This window comes from Falco rusticolus, chromosome 5, assembly GCF_015220075.1.
Source record: "Falco rusticolus isolate bFalRus1 chromosome 5, bFalRus1.pri, whole genome shotgun sequence".
NCBI classification, from domain to species: domain Eukaryota; kingdom Metazoa; phylum Chordata; class Aves; order Falconiformes; family Falconidae; genus Falco; species Falco rusticolus.
In genome coordinates, this window is record NC_051191.1 from 27,737,715 (window position 1) to 27,750,816 (window position 13,102).

Here is a 13,102-nt window from a genome sequence, read left to right on the forward strand (position 1 = left end):
CAGTAATGGAGATCACTGCCCCCCATTTCTGCCAGGCTTACTGTTCACCCGGCTGTACACTGCTCCAGGGTAAGAACACACTCGCATTTAAAAGATCCATGTCACTCTGTTTCAATTCATACCATTAAGGAACCGCATGCGGTTCAAGAAGCAAATCAAGCAAAACCAAGGGAGCAGCAACAAGCAGCTTTACCTGGCAAGTCAATTAACGTTGTGCAACATCATTTCAAATAATTCGAATGAAACAAGCCCTTAATATGCAGAAAGTGCCCCTTTACCAGTATGTAACAGACTAAACATTATTTTTCAACCTAGAAAAGGCACAGTTTCATTTTGTTGAGCTGATTGTAGTTTACAGGTAGCAAAAAAAGAAGATATCTTGTGTATCTCTTGATAACAAAAATACTTCACATACTATCTTTCCACCAGATGAAATCTACAGGCTTCATAAACTATGAGTCACTTTACCTACTGGTTATATACCTCCTGGATGAAACAGGAATATTAAGTAGAGATATGATGAGGAGAGAATGTTTTATACTAAGCTTCAGGGGCCAATTTCCTGGGGCGCAACTTAAGTCTGACTCTACAGCAATTTTTTTTTTTTCCCCATTATGAAAAGCATAGCGAAACCTTACTGACCAAGCAGTCAGTATCTTTATTCTAATACAACCTCCAAGAGAGGATGCAGTTTGTTCTACACATGCAATTTGGCTCAAAGATTTAAACTATACCATGCAGAGGTCCTCCAAGTACCTTGGTTTCCCTGACCTGACAGGGAAATCCCTCTGAAGGCCTCTGGAGGGAGAATTGGATACCTGGCTTCGGTAGCCAAGGCACCACTTTGAGTCTCAACCTAACTTTTCATCATAACAATAACACAAAAAAAATGCCTTAACCCCCAAACATGATTTAAAAAAAATAATAAAATTATACCGAATCATTAAATTTCTGTATAGTTGGCTTATGAAGATATTACATCCCTACATGATAATAAGCTGTGATTTACTTTAAGAAGTCATTATAGAAAATGAGCCCATGCTTATTGAAGGAACACAATCGCTATTGTGAAGCCCCAGCTTCACAGAATGGGGGAGATGCTCTTTTGTTTGTCCTTTAACCTAATCTCTTCTTGGTTTATCTTGAAGCCAAAGCAGTCAAGCAGGCTGGTTCTCACATCACTGGATGAATTCAAACCCCCAGCCAAGTTACGCCTGCAGGTACATTTAGAAAATAAGAATTTTGTTCTAGAATTTCTCTTCTTAGTCATGTGGTGAAGATAAGGGTAATACTCAGATTATGGTTTTGATTCTCAGCTCTGTAACACTGGCCTCTTGTGTGACTCTGGGCAAGTTGCTTCTGTTTTAATTCTCTTCACAGCTAAAAGGGAGATCAGACCAAGTTATCGCCTCTTTTGCCTGCCTGTATTTAGAACATGAACTCTGTACAAGAATCATCTCGGATTTTGTGTTTGTATAATATCTCGTACAAGTGCAATACCAGTTTCCCCTACAGACTCCAGGGACAGAGAAATGTAGAGACTTACATAAATATTAAAGGAGGATATCACCACTCTGGAGTAGTTATGAGATCCTTGTAGTTATTAGGCAGACAGAAGAGCATTTCATCCTTGAAAAATTAAATTATAATTGACACAGCTAAGAATTTTTGCTTTGTCAGTTTCAGTTGCTTTTCAGACTACAAAGATACCTTTGAGCTTATCGAACCATCTTCTAAGGTGTCAAGACTTAACTGGTACAAGTTTTACAGCCAGTTAAAAAGAAAACTTTTCAATTTTGGGAAAACTTTTCAACAGTCCCGGGAGCCGAGTGTATTTATTCCCTGGACACTCCTGAAATCACTGGCAGTGCTGTTTGCAGAATGGAGGATTCATGGTGAGCCTCACAGCACTCATTCCCAGGTGGGCAATGCCTAAACCTGGAAAGAGTATCAACAGGCACGGACACACACGGTGCTTGTGTCCAGTTTCCCTTGGAAGAAAAACCAAGTGTACAGGCAAGGAAAATGCTGCAATACATTCTGCAGCTGGACACCCTGGGGCACAGGACTGCAAGATGCACCACAGCATCTACCCCATTACTGGGGCTCTATGAAGGCATTTCAAGTACCTTGCTCGGTGTGCCCCTCTTGACACCAGCACTGCCACATACTCAGGGTGAAAGTTTAATCCAGTTTATCACTGCAATAGGAAAAGGTCTTTTCCTAGATCTGCACGTGATCTTTTTAACCTCCCAAAAAGCGTGCCGACGTGACTAGCAAGTGCTAAATGCTAAAAAAGGACCCCTTCATACAAGTGCTTATTAAGAACACGTGGCACAGAAGCAACTACTAAGTGTAATTGAAGCATGGAAATAGTTAAGCAGCCATATCAAAAACAATTATGTGTGTTAGAAAGCAGGTTCAAAAGGTGACCAGAAAAAAATTGAAGAATACTCAGTTTTCCCATATCTTTGACATTTGCTTCCAAAAAGGCAAAGCCAAGTCACAAGATAAGATTAAAAGCTAAAAAAAAATTTAAACCTGCAACTGTCACAGGGACAAAAGGACTGACCAGTTAACCTCTCATTTTCAATGAGTGTCATCAGTGGTAAAAGTGTACACAAAAAAAGTTTCAGGTCTGTATTTATATCTGTGCTTAAATCAAAACACTTATCAGCTGAAAATATACACAGCACAAAAATGCATTAAATGTAATTTTAGGTGATTCATCCAATAAAGACATGTGCCTTTATACTTTTATTTGAACAGTTAAGCATTCCTCTTTTTTCTCTGGTTTAATGAAAATTCACTAAAATAGCAGAAGCCAGACACATGAAAGAGAATGCTGACAAACATGTAACATACTCTCTCCTGGTCTTTCATTTAGTCTCAGGCTTTTTTATGTAAGTAAACGATGCCAAGGAAAAAAAATTAATTTGTGCATCCTGAACTTGTCTCACTATTCTTCAGATATTTGTGCTATCGTCAGTTTAAAAATGAGCTGAAGCCTCCCAGTGAAATAATTAATCCAATGTCACACAGCAGGTCAGTGCCGGATCACAAACAGCTTTGGAGCTTTTGGTTTCCAGCCTCTTCTGTTCCCTATACCATGACACTTCAAATACTATCTGTTGTCCAGGATTGGGAAGAGATGGAAAGGGGTGGAAATAGTTCATCCATCAAGTTACAGCTACCTCACAAACAGTGAGCTATGAAAATATCTTTCTCACAAGCTTTTAAGCTGTACTATCTCCCTGAATGGGAACTGTGCTCCAAAACTGATATAGCTGCAGCAAACAGCAGAGCTAAATTAAGACCAATTGGTCTCAAAACAGCTCACCAGAAACCTGTGGGAATGGCCACGCAGTTATGTTACTCTCAGCTTCCCTACGCATGAAAATGAATGCTGTGTGAGGAGGAACCTACGCACAGAAATGGATCCCCCATAAAAGCACAGCACTGAAATGATGGGGAAACAGAATACACACAGAGCCAAATATTTGGGTGGAAAGTTATTCAGCCCTCAACTCTGCTGCTCAGCATCACCTGCAGATAAACCTAGCTGTTCACAAGGAAAAATCAAATCAAATAGAATGAGGGTGGTGCACTAATTCCCCTTCTAGCAATGAAAGCTCACTTTCAGTTTGTGGGGAAACAACATTTTTGGAAGCTACTAAAGCCTAGTTATTTTCGTAAAAGTCCCAAGAATTCCTACAGCCCTCCAACAAACAAGCTGACCAATGCTCACGTCATCCAAAGAAACTGTGAGGGGGTGGGTGAGGGTTAGGGAAAAACTACCTTTCCTTAAATTCAGTCTCAGGAATAGCTGACTTACTTTTGCCAAACTCACCCCCATCACCTCATCCTCCCTGGCCCAAAGTTCATAGTAATCAGTGAAAATTTAAGAACCGAGTAAGTACAGAACAGAGGAGCTTTTAATGTCATGCTGGGTTTTTTAAAGGGAGCAACTACAGCTCTGTGATAAATATATTGAGAAAAATTAGTGAGTCACTACTCATGCAACACATACAGTCTATTATAAATAGCTCAGCATTCACTCTCATGTCTGCTATAAAAGAGATTCTTCTTAAATTTTATTTTAACCAGAAAATTATTAGGTAGCTCCTCCATATTTTTATTACAGACTTTATCACAGATTCCTTGTGCTTCAGCGCATCACACAACCCTGCCACACATTAAATACCCATGTATCTAGACTGGATAGTTACTCCAAGATAATTCTTTCAAGCAGACAACATGTTGCTTCCATCCAGCATCCACAAGAACAATCAGAAGCATACACAGTGGATTATTTAAGAAGTATATATATGCCTTACTTGAGTGCACTTAGTGGGGGGAGAAAAAAAGGAAGAGTCCTATTAATGTAGTTACCAGTCACGCAAAAGCATCTTGTTGCTATTGCTGCTCAGAGTCTGCTCCTTTTCCTGGTAACTTCATAAATGTCAAGCAAGACCCCAAGTTGTTCTTCTTTATTGGTAGCCAGTAAGAAGTTAATTAGCTTAAAAACATCAGCATTTAAGGTTATCAGGACATAGAGAGGTATACATAACAGACGTTACGGGCCCTGAATAGATACTTGTTATAGCAGTCATTCAGCATCAGTATTAGCTCATTTGAAGTGATCATCAACATCTAACACCTTGATAGAGGTTATTATTGTATACTGATAAGAGTGAACTAACTAAAAAAAACCAAAATGCAAGTGAACAGAATTACAAGGTAAATTTGACATTTAATTAGAAAGAAATAAATATATGGCTGATGCCAGATGAATTTTCTCCACTGTGGAGAATTCCCAATGAAAATATCAATCTGCTCTTTACATCCTCCAAAGAAGAGATCTGCTATAATGAAGTTAAGTTTTACTTTACAGGAGATTGTGCAGTGACATTGGAGCAGGTTTTGAGCCAGCTCTATCTTGGCAAAACATTTTGCAAGATCTGTCATTTTCCCTTCCAGTTACACTGTTGTGCTCACCAGAGCAGAACCTGCCTTTCAAATAAAACGGCAGTCTCATTATTAATATCAATTTTATTATATTAATGTTATTTACATATATATATATAATTAGTTGTAGGTATTCCAGCAAGGAACAGGGAGTTGGACTTGATGTTCCCTATGAGTCCCTTCCAAACTGAAATAGTCTATGATTCTAAGTTTACATAAAAATAATCTTCAAAAAAATAATCATACAATGTGAAACTAAAGACCAACTTTTAAACTGTATTTCTTCATGGTAAGCAAATTTCAGTAGGAAAAAAACCCAACAAAACAGCATATCCAAGCATATGTTCAGTGCTGAAAATCCAAGAGAAGAGTATTGAAAAACCCACTTCTAGATCCAACACACCTCAAAGTTAATTATCTAGTTTATCTGCTGCTAAAAGCAGAAGTGTAATAATCTAATTTTGTCCTGCTGAAAAATGCCCAGGTGCCCTCTGTGATTAAAGTTAAGTATTTTCAACCTGGTTGGTTTTTTAGCGTAATAGAAAAAACAGGCAACAGGCTTTTGAGGGCGTAAATCATGACTCCCCACCTCATCCCTCCCATGAATTGTACCACCCATGTAAACATACTGGAAACTGAATTCTCTTACTGGATGTGCTAAATCAAGAGGTGAACTGCAACATATTCTGCACTTCTATAACCAACCATCCACTTCCAAGCTGCACTGGCATAATTCCTAGCAAATGAAGCAGATACTGCTCCGTCTTCACTGGACAGTTCCCCAATACAAAAAAACCCCAACCAATACATGCAAGAAAATCCAGAGCAGTTAACCCAAAGCACCAGCTGTGCCACCACCTCTGTCAAACCACATGGACTGTGAGAGCAAAACAAAGCAGCATGTAAGACAACTCTTCCCTTTTCACCTCTGCTTAAAACTACCATCAACACAAACGCAGAACTCTGCTCTCAGAAACCACGTCTGTTTTGTAGTTCAGTACCTTAATTACATACTCCCAATACTGTTTTTCAAATGTTTTATTTATATTTTACAGTAAAAACACGTGAAGCATACAGCATATTGAATAGGCTTCCTCTTACAAGCTTTCCACAAATTTGAACAGCATAATGTCATGTACTTTAACAGGAAAACCCTTATTTTCTGCCCTGTAAGTTCACCCTCTCCTCCACCCTCAACACAGTATTCAAAAGCATTTCACAGCATCAAACACATCTCAAGCCTGCTTTGCAAATCCTTTTGCCTTCTCTTTGCAGCTACAGAAGCTCCCATCAACTACAGCTACTGCAAATGCAAAGAAACAACAGCAGAAAAGTAATGAAAATCTTGAATGTAGCTCTCCTAATGGGATGTAACAGCTGGAACAAAGATCTAACACAGCTGGGAAAGCCATCATTTTCTTCTGCAACTGAGAAAATATGTGAACAGCAATGACATGCTTTTCAGAGCAATACCACACTGTCTCAATTACGTCAGAGTAAATCCATTCAGTTTCGAATACAAAGATTATGTCCCTCCAGCTGACAACCTTGCTAACTCAAACCCCACTGGTTTGACTCAGAGATAACACACTGACAATAAAGATGCTACAATTCGAATTTAATTAATTCTACTTATGCAAAACCATGGCAAAATTCAACTCATTCATCCAGAGCTGGGTTTGTACAGTAACTTATTTTAGGAGCAAAAGGCAACAATTCTGAAAAAGCAGGGAGATGTCAGCTGAGCATTAAGATGTCTTTTTACAAACCTTTTAAAGAAAGAAACACAGGAATAAGAGAGGCAATACAAAATAATACTGTATCACTGGCATGGAAACAGCATATTCCCCTTCTCCTCCACAAAAAACCCAACAACCCAAACCCAAGAAAAAAGGGCTGTGATACTTCTCCATTCACAAGAGTACAAAAAGAATTCCCCACTCTCAGTAAGCACACCAAAGCAAGAGAGGGATACCTTAGTTCTCCACGTTTCCAATTTCTCAAGCACTTCGCATGTTTTCCTCCCAGTCTTACAAACACTGCAACACCTGTGGCAGAAGCAGCGGAGCTTGGGGGGCAATGCTACTCAACAACTCATCTCCTGCACAAGCAGTGATCCAGTTACAAAACAATCTACCCCAATATTTGTACTAGCCATATCAAAGGACAGCTCTGACCAAGCCTAGGTTAGCTCCTTTTTCGCCCTGTAACTCAGTTCTCACTACTCTGTTGTACTCTAATTGCTTTACAGATCATTTCTGTTTGGATTGAGATACAGACTTCAAAGGTGCAGCAGCTGCATTTGTGCTGCTGGGAGATACAGGTTAATATTGCATAGTCCAATTTTTCCAGACTAACTATACACAGCTTCACGTCTAACTAGCTCTCAAATTTGGGGAAAGCTTGTACAAGGAAACCTATTCAACCTAAAATTGAAATCCAAAAAGTTTGCAGCAACATCACTAAGTTCCTCCTAAGCTCACTTATACTGGCAGTGCCAGACTTGATTTCAATTATTCCTGAAATGACCAAGCAGAGGCAGGAGCAGGTATCAGGTACATTCAGCTCATCACTCTGCTTTATCAGCGATCACTGCAGCAGTCAGAACTTTTGCTTCAGAGAAGGGACACTACCACAGCCAGCAGCACCTCCAGGCCATGGCTGCTCTTCTCCCAACCAAGCCAATCGCTCCACACTTCCTGCCTCATGGGTCTTTGCTCCACACACTCTTCAAATTCACTATTGCAGAGGAAGCTGGCACTGCAGCCTTCATAGTTCCTCTGATCCTGAGGCTGCATCCACCACCAGTTGACAGCAACATGCCTCTGATATTCCCCTCATCTGTAGCTGCGACACCCTCATTAGCACAACTCCCACAACTTGGACAGAAGTGCAAGCGTGGGCAAACTTTCCCATTTACAATTTCACAGCTGCTGTCCCTTTCACCTCTTCCACAACATCCCACAATCCCCAGCACATTCTCTGAACTAGTGGTGGCTATAGTAGCCCCAAACCCACCATCAGTGAGTCACCTCCTCACCCAGCACTTCAAGTGAGCAATCACATTATCTATCCCAGCTCCAAACCCTGCTTCCCTAAACACCCTCCCTGCAACCAGACCCAACCTCAGCGGCTCTGACCTCTGCCCTGGGGACTCTCCAGGAACTCCCCTTGCACAAGTACACACAGAGAAGTGGAACAGCAGCAGCTCACAACCCTACAGCTCTATACCAGCCAAAGGAAGGAACCAGTCCCTCTTGGCACAGGAGGTGCAAGCAGCCCTATTTCTCCGTGCATACACAGCCTACACCCACCCCTATTAGGGCACCCTTGCTCCCCCTGCCCCCCCCCCCCCGCCATGTGCACACCTCACCCACCCCCTCCCGATAATTACAGATCCAGCAGCAGCACTGGCAGCTCCATCTCTGCACACAAATCACTGCTGTCCTCCCTGCCTGCCCCACACGTAGGGCAGCAAAGGCTTCCACACACATGGACTCATAACCCTCCAGCCACACCAAGAGCCTGCGCCTTGCTCCACACCCCCTGCAACATTCCCTGTGTTCAGGCCTAGTAAACACCCTGACAGCCTTCCCCTCTCCTGTATTTGGTTTGCATGGCAAGGTTTTGGTATCAGGAGGGCTACAGGGGTGGCTTCTGTGAGGAGCTGCTAGAAGCTTCCCATGTGTCTGATAAAGCCAATGCTAGCTGGCTCCAAGATGGACCCACCGCTGGCCAAGGCCGAGCCCATCCAGAGCTAGCGCCTCTGTGATAACATATTTAAGAAGAGGGGAAAAAAACTGTGCAACAATTGCAGTGGAAGAGAAGCATGAGAACATGTGAGAGCAACAGCACTGCAGACACACAAGTCAGCACAGAAGGAGGAGCAGGAGATGCTCCAGGTGCAGGAGCAGATTCCCAGGCAGCCCATGGTGAAACCCCCTGGCGAGGCAGGCTGTGCCCCCAGACGATGGAGCCCACAGGGGAGCAGATCCCCACCTACAGCCCGTGGGGGATCCCATGCCGGAGTAGGGAGATGCCCAAAGGAGGCTGTGACCCATGGACAGCCTGTGCTGCAGCTGGCTGCTGGCAAGACCTGTGGCCCCATGGGGAGAGGAGCCCAGGCTGGAGCTGGTTTGCTGGCAGGGCTGGGGACCCTGCTGTGGACCCATGCTGGAGCAGTTTGTGAAGAACTGGAGCCTGTGGGAAGGACTCATGTTGGAGAGTTGGAGGAGGACTGTCTCCCGTGGAAGGAACCCCGTGCTGGGACAGGGGAAGAGCGTGAGGAAGAAGGAGTAGCAGAGACAATGTGTGATGAACTGACTGTAATCCCCATTCCCTGTCCCCCTGCACTGCTGGCAGGGAGAAAGTAGAGAATTCAGGAGTGAAACTGAGACCAGGAAGAAAGAATGAGTTGGAGGGAGGTGTTTTAGAGTCTTGGTTTTAGTTCTTATCATCCTACTCTGATTTGAATGGTAATAAACTGATTTACCCAAGTCTAGTCTGTTTTGCCCTTCACTGTAATTGGTAAAGATCTCTCTCTGTCCTTATCTCGACCCATGAGCCTTTTGTTGTATTTTCTCTCCCCTGCCCAGCTGAGGAAGGGAATGATAGAGCAGCTTTCGTGGGCACCTGGCAATCCACCACATCCTCAAATACTGCCACCTTCCCACACCCTCCCTGACCCAAGAGGACATCAGCACCCCTTTCTTGACATTCCCACACCCAGCAGACCCCTACCCCCTTCTCATCCCCCCAGTCAGCATTACTGACCCAGCAAGCAACTGGACATCCTGTCCTCCCACACGGCATTATTCTGCAGGTACCAGCGGGTCACCCACCACTCCAGCCCTGCCCTCCCCAGCACCTCCACTGCAGGCTCTGCAGGTACACAGACAACCCCAAGGGACACAAAACTTCATCCTCTGTCACACTCACAGACCCAGCAGTGATACTTGCTGCCCTTTCTCCATCCCATACACACACTCCATACTCCTATGTGACCCAGCCAGCAGTCCTCACACTGGCTCCCAAACCTCTCTTCTTCCTCTTCTCCCCTCACCCCTTGCGCACTCCCACTCCAGCACAGCCTGACTAAATCCAGTGAGGCCCTGGGCACCCTGCCTCACACCATCACTCCCAGCTCCTTCTGCACGTGCCATCTCAATGGCAGCGTGGGCCAACTCCAGCCCCCCACATATCCAGCCAAACCTCTTCCACTGCATCCACATGAGGACACACACACCTCATGCCACATGCAGTAAAATTATCCCCAGCCTCATCCCTCCCATTCTGCATACACACCTTCCTACGTCCTGTGCACTACAGCTCCATCTCCCCAAAAACCATTCTAGTGCATCCCTGCCTTCACACGCTGCAGCCCCACACCCCCCCATACACACATTCCCAGCCCCACAGTACCATCGCTTCCCTCTGTCTGCACACAGCCCCAGCCTCATGTATATGGCCCCACAGTGCTCGGGTATGTGTCAATCCCTGTCTGTAGCCCCCTGCCCAGCCCCATACATGCGCATCCCTGACACCAGGCACCACAGCCCCATGTCATCCCTATACACATACATCCCTGACCACAAACAGCATACAATATGTGCATCCCCACATCTCCCCTTGCACACATACACCTCCAGCCCCAGAAACCACACCCCCCTTACACATATATACCCAGCCCAGAATACTCCAGCCCCAGCAACAGCATTTCCAGTCACATCTTCCCATGCAGGTGACTCCACTCCCCCCGGGGCACACCTCTTGGACCCCATGTGCTGGAGATGCATCTCTTCACTCTTTACACACACCCCAGAAACACACACTACAGCCCCAGCTCTGGGGTTAACACCTCTCACCTTCCCACCCTGTACACCCAGCCCAAACCTTGTGCCCTACAGCCTCAGCACTTCCCCTTGCGCCAACACCATGAACCCTACACATACATCCCCACCTACAGTGGGTCCCCACAGCATTCCCCCCCAGGGCACAGATCCTGACCCAAAGATGAGCCAGGACAGCACAGCAACAGCATCACGTCCTTCCATGCATACATCCCACCAAGCAAGGGACCTGGCTGCCCCTTCCACCCCCCAGTACATCCCTCTCCCAGATTCAAACCACTACAGCCCCAGCAGAAGGATCAGTCCCATCTCCTCCTCCTGTACACACACCCCCTAGTACCCTGCATGCTATAGCCAGAGAAAGGGGGGCAGGAGCTCCATCTCTCCACACCCCAGACCCACTGCCACAGAGCTTTGTTTCCTGCAAGTCCACAGCCTCACAGTCCCAACTCCTCACCCATGCCCACACCCCAGACCTGCTGGGCCACAGCCCACCTCTGCCTCACAGCAGGGCTCCTGTGGACCTGCACTGTCCCATGGCTTCCCTCCCCATCCTCTTAGTCCTCTACACTGCTCCACAGCCCACCGCCCCACAGCTCCAACACTGGCCCACAAACTGACCTCCCCCACATCGACACCTCACATCCACTGCTCCACAGCCTGATTTCTCCCACTCCCCCTGCACTGCCTCACAGCCTGATCTTCCCCATGCCCACATCTCTCTGCTAAAGACCACCTCTGCACAGGCTGGTCACCCCCATGCACACACCTCGCATCCGCTGCCCCCCCAGCCCCCAGCGCTGCCAAAGCCCCCCTCCCCATGCCCTTTTGCACTGCCCCAGAGCCCACATCTCCACGACCCTCCCGCTAAAAAGCTCCTCCCCCCAGCCCCCAGCACTGCCCTACAGCCTCCCACCCCACAGCTGCCCTCCCCGTTCCTCCACGATGCTAGCCCACAGCCTTCCTCCCCACCCCAGGACCCACAGCACTGCTCCGCAGCCCCCTTCACACAACGGCCGGGGCTGGCAGGGACTTACAGGGGTCACTCAGTCCAAACCGCTGCTCAAGCAGGGCCACCCCCAGCCGCCTTCCCAGGACCGTGCCCGGCCGCCAACGACTCCGTCCTTTGCCGCAGCCCCTCTCCCCACACCACCGCCGCCCAGCGCCCGGCCCGGCCCGCACTCACAGAGCTCGCAGTAACGGTGGCAGCCCCGGCCCAGCCCCTGCAGGTACCGCTGCAGAACGTCGGTGAGGAGGTCGCAGGCCGAAACCTGCACCGAGTCCCAACCCAGCGCCTGACAAATCTGCGCTACCGACACCCGCAGCAGCCACCGCGAGTAGGTCTCGCACATGCCGGCTCGGCTCGGCGCGGCGCCACCCGGGCCCGCCGCCCGCCCAGGGCCGGGAGGGCCGAGGGACGCTCACGCAGAGCCCGCCGCCGCCATCTTGGCGCCGCGCCTCCCCGCCGCCAGCGCCAGGCACCGCCGCTCCAGCGCCGAGCGCATCGAGCGGGGCGCGGCGCATCGAACGCTCGGCGGGCAGCAGGGCTCCTGGCGGCGGCGGGCGGGCACGGCCCCACGGAGAAGCCCTGGAATCGCGGTTTTTTACAGAGCTGTGAGGAAAAGTTGGTGTCGGGCGGCCTTCCAGAGCGCTGGAGGCTGGCGGGGCCCGGGCTGAGCTTTCCCCGGGGCCGCCGTCCCTCCGCAGGCCCGAAGCGGCCGGGCGGGGGCCGTACCCACGAGGCACTGGAGCACAGCCCCGGCGCATCTTTTAAACCAAGCAGCGATGCCACGTGTTACCTGAAAGCTTAAAGCTCTTGGTCAAAACAGTTTGTCCGAAGCCCCGTTTCATTATTTGTCTTTTTTTTTTTTTTTTTTTTTTTTTTTTTTACTTTTCATCTGGGTAGAGGTGGTGGATGTCAGCCCTCGCCATCGCTGGCGTGTGTCCATGTCCCCTGCCCCCGCCCCCGCCAGGCACCTCATAGCCGCAGACATCCAACGATTGCTGTCAAGACCATGCCATTAAACTGTTTGCATGAAGTCCTTTAATTACTTCACGGTAATCCTGTCAGCGGGTCACTTTTTGGTTTGGAGATGGCAGTTTTGGGCTCACAGGTCTGACCTCTGCACTCCGTAGCTGCGCGGCCTCGCCACACATGTCGCCACATGTGTCACGCTTGGACCAGTGCAGCAGCAGGGTGGTTTGGAGCAGCCTCCTGTGCTCAGGTGGAAGGGGCAGGGTTAGGCCTGTGCTCCGAGGAGTGGGAATCTGAGAGATGGGAGAAG

General features: G+C 47.5%; 1 protein-coding gene across 3 annotated transcripts in view; it reads right to left on the reverse strand.

Annotated features, from left to right (window-relative positions):
- Positions 1–12,279, reverse strand: part of TAF3 (TATA-box binding protein associated factor 3) — a 119,686-nt gene extending 107,407 nt beyond the window's left edge. Inside the window, exon 1 of one of the 3 annotated variants that reach the window (XM_037388637.1) lies at positions 12,004–12,279. In XM_037388637.1, the coding sequence (XP_037244534.1) occupies positions 12,004–12,169 (166 nt within the window). In that variant the 5' untranslated portion in view covers positions 12,170–12,279. Of the gene's footprint in view, positions 1–8,967; positions 8,986–11,854; positions 11,964–12,003 lie in introns of those variants that run through there. The other 2 variants (XM_037388638.1, XM_037388639.1) reach the window with 2 other exon arrangements.
- Positions 12,280–13,102: the final 823 nt, after the last annotated feature.